Source organism: Rhinatrema bivittatum, chromosome 2 (genome assembly GCF_901001135.1).
Source record: "Rhinatrema bivittatum chromosome 2, aRhiBiv1.1, whole genome shotgun sequence".
NCBI classification, from domain to species: domain Eukaryota; kingdom Metazoa; phylum Chordata; class Amphibia; order Gymnophiona; family Rhinatrematidae; genus Rhinatrema; species Rhinatrema bivittatum.
In genome coordinates, this window is record NC_042616.1 from 407404453 (window position 1) to 407419990 (window position 15538).

Here is a 15538-nt window from a genome sequence, read left to right on the forward strand (position 1 = left end):
GGGCAGAAAATTACTGCACCTGAATTCAAAAAACCCTGGAAGCCACTTTGAGCCTTTCTTGGAAAGGTGGAATAAAAATCCCTCCTCTCACCTCCAAAAAGTTGTTATAAATTGCTTTAACAAGGAAACCCGATTGAATGAATCTGTGCCATTTGCTGCCTTCCTACCTGAGTCTGCTACGTGGGAAATGCATCTCACGAACATTCATTGTGGATATTTTGAAAAGTTAGATCTGTTTGTAGCCTTCAAGGACTGGAATTGATCCTCTGTGATAAAAACACCCACATTGACTTCTCCACTCATTGCATCCTCTGGGATTCGGATCTTGTTGAACTTCAAAATATGTGTCTGGTCTCTGCTAGGCAGCTTGATGTCTTTCAGTTTCTAAGACTGCTTGTGCCCCCTCGCCTCTCCTCTCCATCCCTATCCAGCCTTCTTTTCCCTGAATCCAACAACCTGCTATGGAAATCCTTTAGGCTTCTCATATTAAAAATGCTCCAGACGGTCGGGGAGTGGCCAAGATGGCGCCTGAGAGAGACGTGGGTGTGTGAGCTCCTGAAAGCGTTCGTTTTCTTTATGGCATTTTTTCTTGTTGAGGCCCCCGAGTGATGCCACATACGAAGTGCAAAGGCCGGGTGAGAGAGGGTGCCCCGACCCCCTCAAGACCCGCGCTTATTCAAACGACGCTGACGGGCTTTCAACCTTTGCCAGAGGCAAGAGCCCCGGAGAATCCCGCTGGGCAGCAAGGCGGAGAGCAAGTGCCCCTGCCCCAGGGAGACGTCACACTGTCCCGGGGCCCCAACTACCCCTACTCCACCGGGAGATGCTGACAACGTTGCGGACCCAGGCTCTAGACGAGGACGGATGGCGTCCTTAGAAGTGAGTCCAATCGGGGAGGGAGAAGCTGGAGGAACGGCGTCACTAGAGAGAACGGGAGGATTTTTAATCTCTTCCCCACAAGTGGAGGGAAATGGCGGCTTGATACGAGCTGAATCCAGCGAAAAGGAAGCTGGAACAGTCGTGAAGATAGCTCAGCTTCCAAGGAACCAAGAGACTCAAGGTATTTCTTTGTCTCAAGCTATAAATTTAACACCTTTTTTGCCGGTTGAGAAACCCAAAGTTGTGACGATGGAACTGATATGGCAGGCTATAATGACAATGCAAAATGCCCTGCTAAATTTATCATCAAATATAAAGGATCTGCAAACATCGTTCCACAATTTAACCGCAGAAATAAATCAGCATTCTGTTAACTTGATAAAGGTGGAAGAAGAAATAAGCCAGATAAAGATGGTACAACTTTCTATAATTAAAGGAGAAAATCTGCTTGAAAAGAAAGTGGAAAGCATAGAAAATTCTATAAGATGTAATAACTTAAGGATAATAAATTTTCCTAAATGCAAAATGATTTCCCCTAAAGAGCAGCTGAAGAACTATTTCCAAGACATACTGTTAATGCCAGCTGATAAAACACCGGTGATTCTCAAGGCTTATTTCTTAATGAGAAAAAAAGAAGATCACCTTCAAGAAAATATACCAACAGAGGGAATATCATTGAATGTTACGGATTTAATCAAAACCTCTTACAGCTCTCAAGTTGAAATGCGTGGAACCTTATTTGTAAAATTTAAGTATTCAGAGGACAGAGATAATGTATTAAAATTATTTCTAAGTAAAAGATCTTTGTTATACTTGGTGTTGGGGACTAGTTAGACAGTGGACCCTTAGGCCGGCCTGCGGGAGACCTGGGATAGTTGGACTATGGTCTTGGGGCAGCAGGCTGGTAGGCAGGCCAGGCTGATGTAGACAGTAGGCTTCACCTGGAAGCTGGTACTCCCCCGGGAGGAGCCCTTGGGAGTCCAGCCGCTTGGGACTCAGGAGGTTCACCCTGGAAGCCGGTGTCCCCCTGGGAGGAGCCCGTAGGAACCTGGCCGCTGGGACTTAGGTGATCTCTGGTCCGGATCCTGAGTAGGTTGGAGTTGAAGCGGATGAAGGCGGCCTGGCAGGAACTGCGGCGGGCCGAAGTCAGGCAGCATGGAACCAGGCAGGAACTGTAGCAAGCTGAAGGCAGGCAGAGCGGGACCAGGCAGGAACCTGGACAGGTGCTGAAGCAGGCAAGAACTAAGAGGTTAGAAGTGCGAGCAAGTCACCTAGTAGACCAAGCAGGCAGGTAGGCAGGAACGGTGTGCGAGGGAGTCACACACTGGGGCTCAGGGCAACTGGGCACCGCAAGGGACCCGGTTGCAAGGCGTCGTATTGGGGTCCACGGGGAGTTTAAGTAGGACTGGGCGTCTGACATCAGGTGCGAGGGTGGAGCGCGCTCTGGCGGGAATCGGGCTATATCAGCGCCGTGACAGCGCGCGCGCACCTAAGGAGCCCAGGGTAATGGCGTCTCCCCCGCGGAGATGCTCACGGAGCTGGTTCAGGCATCGAGTGGCCCAGCTGGAACCTTGAGGTAAGGGCCGGGACGCGAGGGTCGCGGAGCGGACCGCAACACTTGGGTCAAAAATTGTGGGTTTACCCTGACGTCTCTCAGGAGACGCAGATAAGACGTAAGAAATTTTTAACACTGGCAAACCAGGCAAGAATGCTTGGGATTCAAGTGAATATCAGGTTCCCTTGTAAGTGAGTAATGAAAATTGATGGTGTTAAATTTATATATTATGAACCTGAACAGTTAGCGAAATATCTTGAGAATCATAGGAACCAGGAGGCAGAGTCTGAAACAGCATTTTCTTAATAGTTGCAGGAAGAAAGTAGATACTCTGCAGTCTCTCTTTGTTTAAATTTAGAATTTTTTCTTTTTTTTGTGTGTACTTGCTTAAATATGGTACTCCCCCTATTTGTTTGGTAACAGGGAGTTAAAAGAATATATGTTGTGTGACATTGTTATGATTAGAATATATTGTCTTGGACAATATATGAAAAAGATTATTTTCACTCCTGAATTGTTTTTCTCAGAATTTGAATGTATCAAATTTGAAATTTGCAAAATTAAAAATTAAAAAAAAAAATGCTCCAATATCACTTGTGATGGCCTCTGATAATTCACTGTTTTATTTCATTTGCAGATGCGTTCTTCCACCGGGTCTCCCGTTGGGTGGTCTCACTCTCCATCCTTCTGCTGTCTGTGCTAACCTCCTGTGGTTTGCTGGTTGCTCTGGTTGTTTACCAGTTGAGGAAGGAAAGCAAAGAGAGAGGTAAAATAGCCACTGAGCCAAGGCAATGCTGTGGGAGACTCACAGGAGGGGAACAGCTGGAGCAGCTGGATGGGAAGGGTCCCTGCAGAGACTGACAGCTGTGAGAGCCAAGAAAGAGCTTTAGCTGAAGCCTGGAAAAATGACACAAGACAGCTTATAGATTAACCAATTTACTGAGGCATGAGCTTACTAGGACAGAGTCCACTTTGTCAGACGCTTCATCACTTTCATTTAATTTAGGTTTGGAGATGCTTTTGAATTATTTTGCTAAGATAAAGTGGGTCAGGGCATTGTTCTCTCCTCCCCCTACTCTGCAGGGGAATGGTTCAGCTCTTCCAGATATACACAGCAATGAGAGTATCGGGAATTTGCTGACTTTGCCAGGTTGCCAATAGGGCGGGGGGGGGGGGGGGGGGGGGTAGGGGTGAAGTGCAGGTTGGTTTCTGAAAATCGCCCCATGTGCAGGAAAAAGCGCACAAAAAAGGATTACTATAGTAAGAAAATCATTAGCTATGCCAATAGCCCTAGAATACTCTTTCAAATTGTTAAACAATTAACTAATGATCCTCTAGCTGCACTTAATTCAAATAATAAAGAGCTTAGCCAACAACTGGCAACTTTTTTAAAAAGTAAAATAGACAAAATTAAGTTGGATCTGGATAATACTCCCATGCAAGAAATTAAATTAATACCAAAAGATATAATCTGGACTTATTTCGAGGAAGTTTCCTCTCTTGAAATTGAAACAATTATCAATAAATGAAACCCTGCCAATCATCCCAATGATTCAATCCCTATCATGATTTTGAAACAAATATCTGCATTAATAGCTCCATATATAGCAGATATAATTAATAAATCCTTGCTTGAAGGTATTTTACCAGACCAACTTAAACAGGCTATTATAAAACCTATTTTAAAAAAGGACTATCTAGATCCAGAGATTCTAAACAATTACTTACCAATTTCTAATCTCTCATTTATAGCTAAAGTAATAGAAAAAGTGGTTCTAAAACAATTCAATGATTATATAGAAACAAATGACATTTTATACCCTACCCAGTTTGGTTTCCGGAAAAAATTTAGTACCAAAACCCGTCTTTTAGCTTTATCGGACACAATACTAAAAGGTTTTGATCAAGGACAACGCTACGTATTAATTCTTTTGGATTTATCAGCAGCATATGATACAGTGAATCATAACATCTTACTAAATAGATTGTTGGAAATTGGGATTAAAAACAAAACATTGGAATGGTTCTCCTCATATTTAACTAACAGTTCATATCAGGTTTTCATCAACAATTCATACTCGGAAACTTACCCACTTGAAACAGGAGTACCTCAGGGCTCTGCCCTATCGGCTACTTTATTCAATGTGTACTTGTTGCCGCTGTGTCAATTATTGTTGGGTCTGCAGCTTAATTATTATATCTATGCAGACAATATCCAGATCGTGATACCAGTAAATGACTCCATTGAAAAAACTTTTAAAATCGCTAATATGTACCTAAATATTATTAGACAGTTATTAAAGCAAATGAAATTGAGCTTTAACTGAGAAAAAACAGAAATCATGTTGTTAGAATGTAAAATCATGGCATCTGACCAAACCAAAGTTTTTAACATGGAAAATGTGTCTATTTCTTTAGGGAACAAAATTAGAGATCTAGGCGTGTGGCATGATCCTGAATTTACTTTAAAAAAACACATTTCAACAAAGATACAGGAAGGCTATCACAAATTATTAATTCTTAGGCGCTTAAAACCTTTGCTGAACCAGAATGAATTTAGAACTGTTCTCCAAGCGCTGATATTCACCAACATAGATTACTGCAATTCCTGCAATTCTTTACTGCTTGGCCTCCCAAATTCATCAATTAGACCATTGCAAGTTTTGCAGAATTTATTTATTTATTTATTTATTTATTTATTTATTTTATATACCGACATTCGATCGAGATATCACATCGGTTTCCAGATAACTAAAGGAATAGGGTGGTAACAGCCCTATTTTACATTATAACATGGTAATAAATGGATATAAGAGTATTTTACATTATAACATGGTAATAAATATAACAAGTTATAACAGAACTAACAGGAATACCTGGAACATTAGACTATAGTATATAACATATGTACATAAATGGCTTGTTGATGAGGATAATTTATGGTAAGGATGGCAGGGAGGGTAGAGGGGGAGGGAATTCCACTGCCAGACTCATTTCTGGTACAAATAAAAGAGATCATATTACCCCTGTCCTTGCTGCACTACATTGGCTGCCAGTCGAATTCAGAATTAAATTTAAGATTTTATGCTTAATACATAAAGCAATCTATGCAGAGCAAGTAGACTGGATGAATGCAGTCATACGCATTCATACCCCGCAGCGAAATCTGCATTCAGCTGGTAAGGGATTTCTTACAATTCCTTCTGTCACCACTGCCAGACTTTCTTCTGTCAGGAAAAGGGCTGTTTCATTAGCTGGTCCAGGATTATGGAATTCATTACCTACTGAACTAAGGCTACAGAGTGATTTGAAAGAGTTTAAGAAAGCACTGAAAACTTGATTGTATGTACAAGCATTCCAAGTAGAAGCCAGCTAATAATTTGTTACGTTATTTTTATTATTTTAGGTTAAGGACTTTTGCTTTTACATTTGAGTATTTTATTTGTTATGTAATTTTATTTTATTTTGAGAATTTATATGATAGAAGGGGTTTTTTATGATTGGTTTAAACTTTATTGTATTCTGTTTTAGTATGAAAAATTGTATTTTATGTATCATTTTATTTTAAAGAAATATTGTAAACCAGTTTGAAGGTATATATCAACATCAGTATAGAAAATTAAGAAATAAATAAAAATAAATAAACAAACATGCAGTTATTCAATTCTCACGTACTTTTATATGGAGGAGGTCCTAGGGGCGGGGATTGCATCAGGAAGTGGACTTTAGTATTTTCAAAAAACTGTGTGCCATCTTAGATTTGGGGGCAAAAGGTTCTTGCAGAGACAAGAACCCGTGAGTGCTTCTTGTCCCCTCAGGTAACTTTCAAAAGAGAAAGCACAAGCAGGCATTCCCTGTCGAAACTGGCGCAAAGTCTCTCTGGGGTTTAAAAGTACCCAGGTGCTTTCCAGCAAATGCAGGTAGCTTCTCCCCCTCAAAGTACAGAAGGAATAAATCAAGAAAGGAGGATAATCAGAGCCAATGAAAAGATCAACACAGTTGCACGGTGAATTCTGTCGACGTTTGAACAAAGTCAAAAGGTGATTCATCCCCATGGACTCTGCACCAAGTTTCAGCCCAGACGTATGCACTATTTATTTTATTTATTTATTTAAAAACTTTTCTATACCGTCGCTAAGTTATATACCATCACAACGGTTTACAAATAGGCACATAGACTAAGGTAAGTAAATGTTGCAATCTGCTGCACCATCTGCATTTGCAGCTGCTTTTTTTTTTTGAGCGGGTAGAAATGTTTTTGAAAAGGGCACCTTTAGAGTTATGAGGCCAATGTCCTGTTGTGCGAATGGGATGGCGTACCTCTGCCTCCCCCCAAAAAGCACTAAATAATGCACTTTCTGGTGTTTGCTGTTTGGTGATCTTGCATGTGCTGTTTTTTTCGTTTGCGAACCCCCTTTCCCCTTGTAAAATGCATGCAAAATCACTAATGATCTGAGAAATCCTGCAAATCAAATCAGTAGCGATTTCGTAGCTGTCCAGTGTTGCCAGGAATATTGCATAAATGTGCAATTTTCTTCTGATTCTATGCCTTACCTCGGAGAGGTGTCGAAGTCTCTGCTAAAAAATTGAGTGATGATTTCTCGCTAACTGAGAAAAACATCTCGTGGTGTTGGGCCTTTCCTGTGCCAACTTCATTGGCTTCTGTGTGCGCACTTTTCCATCCCCTGACCAAAACAAGTACCTGGGAATGCCACCTTTTACTGCGGCTGAAAGCACATGAATTGTTCCGCAGGAGGGAGTGCAGTGTTTGACAGCTTTGATATTGGCCCTCAATCTGACTACAAGGCAAACCCAACTGGTAAATAAAGCTGACTATCAAAGACTTTATTTGCAGGCACTGATTCCACATTGTTTTGTTTTCTTGCAGCAAAGCTTTCTGCAGATATTGGTGAGTAATTTTATAATTTACTGTAGATGAAACAATTCTAGTTCCTAAGCCTTGCCCACATATTTTCTAATGCTCTTACAAATGTCTCTCTCCCTGTTGCATATGGAGTGCCCTGGTGTGGTCTCAGGACCTCCAGTATTGCGGTATTGTTGGGTAATTATTTTGTTGGTCCAATTAAAGCGTTTGCAGGCAGCACAGACCTGTTCTTTTCACATTGGGGGAGGGGGGGGGGCATCAGGCCTGTCCATTATCTGTCTCTTCTTGTACTTTGGACCATTAAATTGTTCAAGCACAGTGAGAAAACAAGAAAGGACAAAATAATCTATGCAAAAAGGTTATTAGAGATCTCACTCTTTGACTTACTGGATGTGACCCTGCTCCGTATTCTCATAAGTGATATTGCAGAAGGGTCAGTATGAAAGATTTATCTTTGCAGATGATACAGAGAACAGTGGCAGGCTGGGCACTTCAGACAGAGAAGAGATAAGGAGTAATATAGGGAGAAAGATTGCCTGTAAAAAGTTTTGAAGTGATCAGAGCCTCTCTACAGGTCATTGGTTAGAGGCCGTAGCACTGAGAGGCCATAGAGAGAATGGAGACTGTCCAGAGAAGGGCTGCTAACATCTTGCAAATCCTGCACCAAAAGCCATTTGAAAAGAGATTTAAGGAGCTCAGCATGTGTAACCTGGAGGGGAAGGGAGGGAGGAAAAATGTTAGAGACATTCAGATATCTCCTTATGCATAAGAGGACTTTATCAATGGAAAAGAAGTCACAAAATGGTGCTCCAAGGGGGCAGTCTGAAAGGTACCAGGAGGAAATATTCCATCAAATAAAGAGTGGGGGATATATGGACCAGCCTCCCTGTCAAATAAGTGGTATTGGATAGGAGGATGCGTAGAGTTTGAGAGAGAGCAATGCTGTTCTGCAGCAGGAAGGGTAGCTGGGCCAAAAGGTCTTGCTCTGCTGTTGTACTCTCAGGGAGACTATGTTGGAAGCTGCATTAGGCGCAAAATGTAAATTCAGCCACAATAAATGTTGTCATGCCTGTATATCCTTGCAAATGAGGAATATGAGCTTTTTAGCAATCAGCCCCCTCTGCACCAAAGCTGCAGTAGCTGGCATGAGAGACTCCTTCCAAGTTATTGCTTTAGAAAATATAACAAGAGTGGAGAAGGTGAATTTTAGGGCCTCTCCTCCTCTGCGGGGTACTGCTTCTACAATTCTAATGTCAGGGTGGAGGACTAGTGTAGTGATTGCTTCCTCTTCCTTCCATAATGCATTGAGCAAGTTTGAAGCGTATTTTCCACCCCCAGTACCACAGGCCTGAGGCTCTGGGCTGATTAGTGGAGGGTGGGGAGGGAACATTTGACAATTTTCCCATTTCTGTAATGACAGCAAGAATTACCACAAACCTGGCACCTAGTAACATGGTAAGGATAACATGGTAGTAACATGGTAAGGATAAATACAATCCTAATTTGCAGAGTTTGTCTTTAGTACATATTACAGTAAATACAAGTTTGAATTCAAGGTTTACCAATGGTACGCATCCAGATTTACTACAGCTTCCTAGGCCCCCCCAAATTGTCTATTTCAGACTTTTGGACTCTTTCGGGTAGCCTTTGGTGAACGTGATCGGGACTTTTTCTTTCTGGCCAAGCGCATTTTTCAAAACTAGCAGAATAAAAAAAAAAAAAAATCACTAAGCCATTTTTTAGTAAACAAACCAAATGTGCTAAAGTGGACAGAACAAATATTGAAATGCTACTTAGCCCGATAAGTAGGACTTATCCAGCTATATGATGGATGCTGAATATTCAGCTATGTTCAGCAGCTGCCACTTAACTGGATAAGTCATTTATCCAGCTAAGTAGATAACTGGAAAGGCACTACTTATCCAGATATCTTAACCAGGTAAGTGCCTATATTCAGCTTTATCCAATTAAGCTTATCCAACTTTTCTGGATAACTAGAACTTATACGATTGTATTCAGCAGCATAGCCGTGCGGCTGAATATGCCTTCTAATATCCGGATAACTTAGATAACTGGATATCTTTGAATACTGGTCCTAACATGTCCAAGAAGTAAGACAAGTAGATCTTACAGCCTTTATCAGAAATCCTGAGCTCCTCAAAGAATCAAACATTGGGAATTAAGTCCCAGGATCTAAGAGACGTGGTGCTCCTGGCTCAGGGGAGACTGAAGCCCCTGGAGATGTATTCCTGGGTTCGATTCTTTCCACACCTTTTGAATCTTGCAGAATAGTGACCAAAGTTCTTTAGATGTAAAATAATAAAATGAATGAAAACCTCATCCCTGTCTCAGAGCTGGATTTAAGATGATGGTGCGGATAGGCAGGGGATGAGGGCTTTTTCCCCCCCAAAGAAATCAGAGAGAACAGTAGGAAGGACTCCCAGTTTTTGGGCGACTTCAGAGTTTGGCACCCTAGGTACGTCAGTGCTTCCTGTGCTTAAATCCAGCCCTTCCCTGCCTTAAAGTTCAGAGAGTGAATCACCAAGTTCTAATCCTACACCATGAGTCTAGAGATGATGTGGTTTCTGCTCAGTAAAGGGATGGATATTTTACATAATAGGAGCTCTAACTTTTATTCAATTCTTTTTTTTTTTTTTTTTTGTAGAATCCCTTTCTGCGGAACTTGGTAAGATTTTATTCCCGAGTATATCACTGTTGCTTAAAGATTTTCTTTCCTGTCATTATGTCTGAAATCTGACTGTTGTGTTTCTGTGTTTGGTTTCAGAATGGAGAAAGATCTGTAGCTCTGCAGGTAAGAGTCTGACACAATCTCCTCTATCCAACGTGACTTTCTGCCTCCATACAGCTGTCGTCCTCCTTGCCTTCTCGCAGTACAGCCATGGGCATACCAACCATAGTGCACAGTGGTGCATGGGCATCACCAACTTTAAAATGAGGTGTGCCGTGCACCAGTAGCATGTCAAGCTATTGTGTCTTCCCTGGCTCTCCCCCCAGAACAGTGCTGCTGACCACCACCACTAATGTTCCCTCTATGCTGCATGCGTGTGCAGGAAAAGTCCTGCGCTCATCCCTCTCAGTGCAGAAAGCCTGGCTAGGCCTTGGTGGACCCCATCCTGCCACGGTCAAGCAAAGAAGAAACCGGCGGGGCCATGACCTGAAGTGAAGAGGAGGCTGGCAGGACCATGAGGAACCTGGCGGGGCACAGCCCAAAGAGAAGAGGGTGCTATGTATGTCTGTAAGAGAGCTTGTGTGTCTGTGTGAGCGCCTGTGGGTATGTATATATGTCTGTGAGAGCCTGTGTGTATGTGTGTGTGTGTGAGAGAGATCTTGTGTGTATGTATGTGTTTGTGTGAAAGCCTGTGGGTGTATGTAAATGTCTGTAGGAGAGTCTGTATGTGTGAGAGCCTGTGTGCATGAGTCTATGTGAGAGTGTTTACGAACTGTGTGTGTATATTGTGTGTGAGTGTGTGTGTGTGTGTGTGAGCCTGTGTGTGTGAGCGCATGCCTGTGAGAGCCTATGTGTCACAAACAGGCTCTTACCGGCAGATGCACACACACACACACACATACTATGTGTGTGAGGAAGAGAGAGGGAGTGTGTGAAAGCATTGGCATGTATATGAGAGATGGAGTCTCTGAAAGAATGAATGTGTTAGTGAGTGTGTGAATGAGGGAGAGAGAGAAGGTAGTTTGAGTGGCCCTACATCCCCTAATGCGTGACAATCTCAGGGTGATCGGAAATCAAAAGATCCCAGATATGGAAAGAAGGAGATTTTTAAATCCATATTAGTTTTAATTATTGGGTGTAATTTGATGTTTCTTTTGTTTTTAACTGGGGTTTTTTTTAATATTAGAACATTATTTAATTCTTGGATGTTTCATCCATTAGATGTTTTGAAATATTTTATTGGTGTTTGGGAAATATTAGAACAAATTCATGCAAGTTTTTTTAAATTGGATGTTCGTCAGCTCTTTTAGCATTTAATCTTTTTATTAGCATAGATTTAATATGAATGATGTTTTATATCTCCAGTTTTATTGCTTGATGTTTTGAGATGAATGATGATGTTTCTGTTTTTCCATTGTTGCACTGCATAACACAGTCGGGCTTGTTTCCAATTCAGTTTTTGTTGGCACATTTCTATTCTGTATTAGGTGAGGGTCTGTCTGTATTTTAAAGGTCCAGTTCTTGTTTACATCCAGACAACATCTAACAAGGCATGGATCTGAGCAGTATGAGTATACAAACATCGGGGTAACTTCTCGTTACAAAGGTTACTACCCTCAAACATTAAGCCTTATACTTCACTTAGATGCAGCTCCAACACTGCTCTCTGCATCAATGGTGGGGGTGGAAGGGAATTGGAATCAAAAAGTTACCAGTAAGGGCCCTGAACTCAGCGGTCGGGGTAACAGAAAGGTATGAGACAATAAGTGTGAGAGCTTGCTGGGCAGACTGGATGGGCCTGTTGGTCTTCTTCTGCCGTCATTTCTATGTTTCTATGTTGTGTAACTTTAATTCTTGCTATGAAAATGAAGGCACTTCTCATTGGATTTTACAGCACTATGGTTCTCTCTTCCTCATTTCAATCTTAAACAGAAGTTTGCTCTTTATTAATTTCACTTGCATACGGAAAGCAGTTTAGGATGTTCTTGCAGAAAATAATTTTTCATTCACATATTTTATTGTAACTGCTATTAGTAGATTAGGTGTTTATTTTAAGGGATTAGCTAATGTTCCTTCTAAGGACTGGGTTGCTGTGAGCATAAATTTGATAGGCTTTTTGCATCAAAGAAAGTAGTGCTCACAGCGTAATGTAGGAGGGTGGACTGTGTTCTAGGGCACCTGACAGCAGCAAATTTTCTGGTGCACCACCATCTTCAGCAGTCACCCTATGCCCTTGAGTACAGTCTTCTGCAGATGGTGTTAGGGAGAGAAAATTTTCTGGGATAGAGAAGAGGGTGTGTGTGTGTGTGTTCCCTGCTTGTGCACTGCAGAATGAAATAATAGCAAAAAGGCATGAAGTACATGAAAGAGACAGGAAATCAAACGAACAATGAAATTAATGTTTTTTTTGCAGGCATACTCAGAGTGCACACTCATCTTTCCTTTTTGGTCCCAACTGCACCTTATCATACTTCATCCCCTCTCACAGCTCTCGTGCACACACGCAAGCACAACTACACCACTTCTCCTCTCAGACACCTCATCCCCTCTCACTTACAGCTCTCCTTCACACTCACACACGTGCACACACATATGTGCTACACTTCATCTGCTCTCAGACATCTCATCCTCTCACTTACAGCTCTCATTCACACACTCACACATGCACGTGCACACACACCATGCACAACTACACTTCATCTGCTCTCAGACCTCTCATCCCCTCTCACTTATAGCCCTCCTTCACACAATCATCCTTCACTTTTCTCTCATACACTGGTTTTCTGCTGCACCTTTCACACCCTCATCTCTTCTCCACCCCTTCTTCTATTCCTCTCACCTTTCCTCCACCCCATTCCTTCCTCCCCTTTCCTCTCCCCCTCTCTCCCCTTTCACCCCTTAATCTTTTCTCATCTTTCATCTGCACCCTTCCCTCCATTTCTCTCCTCTTCTCCCTACTCCTTTCTAATCCCTTTTCCACTCCTCCTCTCATCTCTGTCCTCTACCCATTTTATCCCCTTTGCTCTTTACCACTCCCGTGTCAGCTCACCAGATCCAGCAGATGCTGAAACCACAGGGCCTCTGGGCCTGTCCCTTTGCTTAACTCATCCCTCTAACCATGCAACTTCGTTCCTCAAAAGGAAGCAACAGGCAGGCAATGCTGCACAAGGGCAGAGTCCTTGTGTCCCACAGTGAGGACGAGTGTAGGCTTGCCACCTGGCTCTGATTTGCAAGGAACAGGCTAACCCAGTCCTGGCTTTACCCCAGGGCATGCACAAACTCACAGTTTAGGGAAATCGATATCAAGCAATGGGTCAGCCTGTTCCTTGTGACTAAGAGCTAGGTGGTAAGCCTACACTCATCCCCACAGTGGAACACAAGCATTCTGAGCATGTGCAGTGACCCAAGGCTGGTGAGATAGAGGAAGGCAGAACCAGGGCCGGCGCAACCCACTGTGCAAGCCATGCACTTGCACAGGGTGACAGTCGGGAGGGGGCTGTGACTGAATGAGCTGCTGGCGCCGCTGCAAGGAGTAGGATCTGCAAGGCCCTGCAACAAAGAGGAGGGAGTTGCAGGGCTATGCAGTGATTCAACCAACGAAGATGAAGAGCTGCAGGACTGGCGAAGAAGAGGAGGAGCTGTAAGGCCGTGTGGTGGTTCGCAACCTGCCACGCGGCAAAGATGAGAAAGTTGCAGGGCCACACGGCAGTTTCCAACCTGCTGTGTGGCAAAGAAGAGGAGGAGCTGACCAGTAGGGCCGCTTGGTGGTTCGCAACCCACTGTGCGACAAAGATAAGAGAATTGCAGGGCGCCAGCCACGCCGGTTCCCAGCATGCCGCGCAGCGAAGAGGAGGAAGATCTTCAGGGCCACACGGCCAAGATGAAGGATCTGCAGCCTGCAGGACCACGTGGTTCCCTGGTGACCATAAGGAAAAGATGCCGCGAGGGAGTTCCCAATCTGCCTCACAGCAGAAGTGGAGGGCCGGGGCTGCTGGGAGAGGCCTTGGTCTAAGCATGGGTGTGTCTGAGCAGATATGTGTGTGTCTGAGCATGTATATGTGAGAAAGAGAGGGAACTTGTGGTGTATGTAAGTGGGAACATGTGTGATCATGTATATGTAGGAGGGAGCATGTGTGAGTTGTGTTTGAGTCTGAGAATGTGTGCAAGAGAGAGGGAGCATGTGCATGTGAGCATATGTATGTGAGAGGGAGCATGTGCATGTGAGCATATGTATGTGAGAGGGAGCATGTGCATGTGAGCATATGTATGTGAGAGGGAGCATGTGCCCATATGAGGGAGAGAGAGCACATGTATGTATGTGTATGTATAGATATATATATCTATGAGAGAGAAGAGAAAGTTAATGCAACCCTCTCTCACTGATCCACAACAATCTGAGTGACTGGAAATCAAAAGGTTCCAGGTATGGAGAGCGTGAATCATTTAATCCTTATTAGTTTTAATTTTGGGATTCGGTTTGTGTCTGCTGTTTTGAAATATTTTATTGGTGTTTGAGAAATTTAAAACAAATTGTTTATGAGTTTTTAATTACTGATCTTCCATTTAGCTACTATTTTGAAATATTCTTTTTATTAGTATGTTTATACTATTATGATTAATGTATTTATTATATTTCTGGATTTTATTGTTTAATGGCTGAGGATTGGTGGTGGTTTCTGTTTTTCCATTGTTGCACTGCATAGAGCCTGACTTGTGGTTTCCAGTTCAGTTTTTGCCTGCATGTTTATTTTTATACTTTATGGTCTCTTTATTCTGTATTTGGTGAGGGTTTGCCTGTGTTCTGCATTTGTGACTGAGGAGAGGTATTCTGCTAGCATGTAGGAATCTATAACAGCTTGGTTTCTTCTGTTTTCTTAATAGGAGGTGTATTGGTGTTTTAGGGCAGGGTGTAATATTTGCAGTGTTGCCTTTTCATAGGTAGGGTTGTTATTTTTTTAAGTGCTGGCAGTTGGTGCTGTTTTGGTGTGGTAGGTTAATTATATTTTAATAGTAATTTACTCATGGCTTTTTGAGGGTCAAGCCCCACATAACACACATTACAGTAGCCCTAATGCCATATGGGTTCCAAGTGTATTTTTTGTAGGGGTTTCTGGTTGGCACCAAAGAAATGCCTGCTAATATGTGTGATATTTTTTTATCCCAGAAGACTGTACTTTGACTGTATCCTTTTTCATGTAAAACCTGAATAATGAATACATAATTTTTTACTGTGTACGTGGAGAGAGCAGGAGGCGGGGGTACTAGGGTATAAGATTTGAATAGGGCACCTAATACTCTTGCACCAGAAATGGGTACAGGGGAGGGGGTGAAGACCCGGAGGGTAGAGGGGTGACAGTTTTAAAGTTAAGGTCTGTGGAAGGAACTGGGCTTTTTCTGGCAGGCCCGAGACAGAGACTGATTGAAGTGTGTGTGTTGAGGGAGGGGGCAGCACAATAATTGTTTGCACAGGGCAGCAAAACACAGAAACATAGAAATGATGGCAGAAGAAGACCAAACGGCCCATCCAGTC

The 15538-nt window shown here is 42.7% G+C and overlaps 1 protein-coding gene across 1 annotated transcript in view; it reads left to right on the plus strand.

Moving 5' to 3' along the window:
* The window catches only part of LOC115084785 (butyrophilin subfamily 1 member A1-like), a 38643-nt gene that overhangs the window by 20219 nt on the left and 2886 nt on the right, over positions 1 to 15538 (plus strand). The window contains exons 5-8 of the mRNA XM_029590077.1: positions 3072 to 3200; positions 7323 to 7343; positions 9985 to 10005; positions 10105 to 10131. Of these exons, the coding sequence (XP_029445937.1) occupies positions 3072 to 3200; positions 7323 to 7343; positions 9985 to 10005; positions 10105 to 10131 (198 nt within the window). The remainder of the gene's footprint in view (positions 1 to 3071; positions 3201 to 7322; positions 7344 to 9984; positions 10006 to 10104; positions 10132 to 15538) is intronic.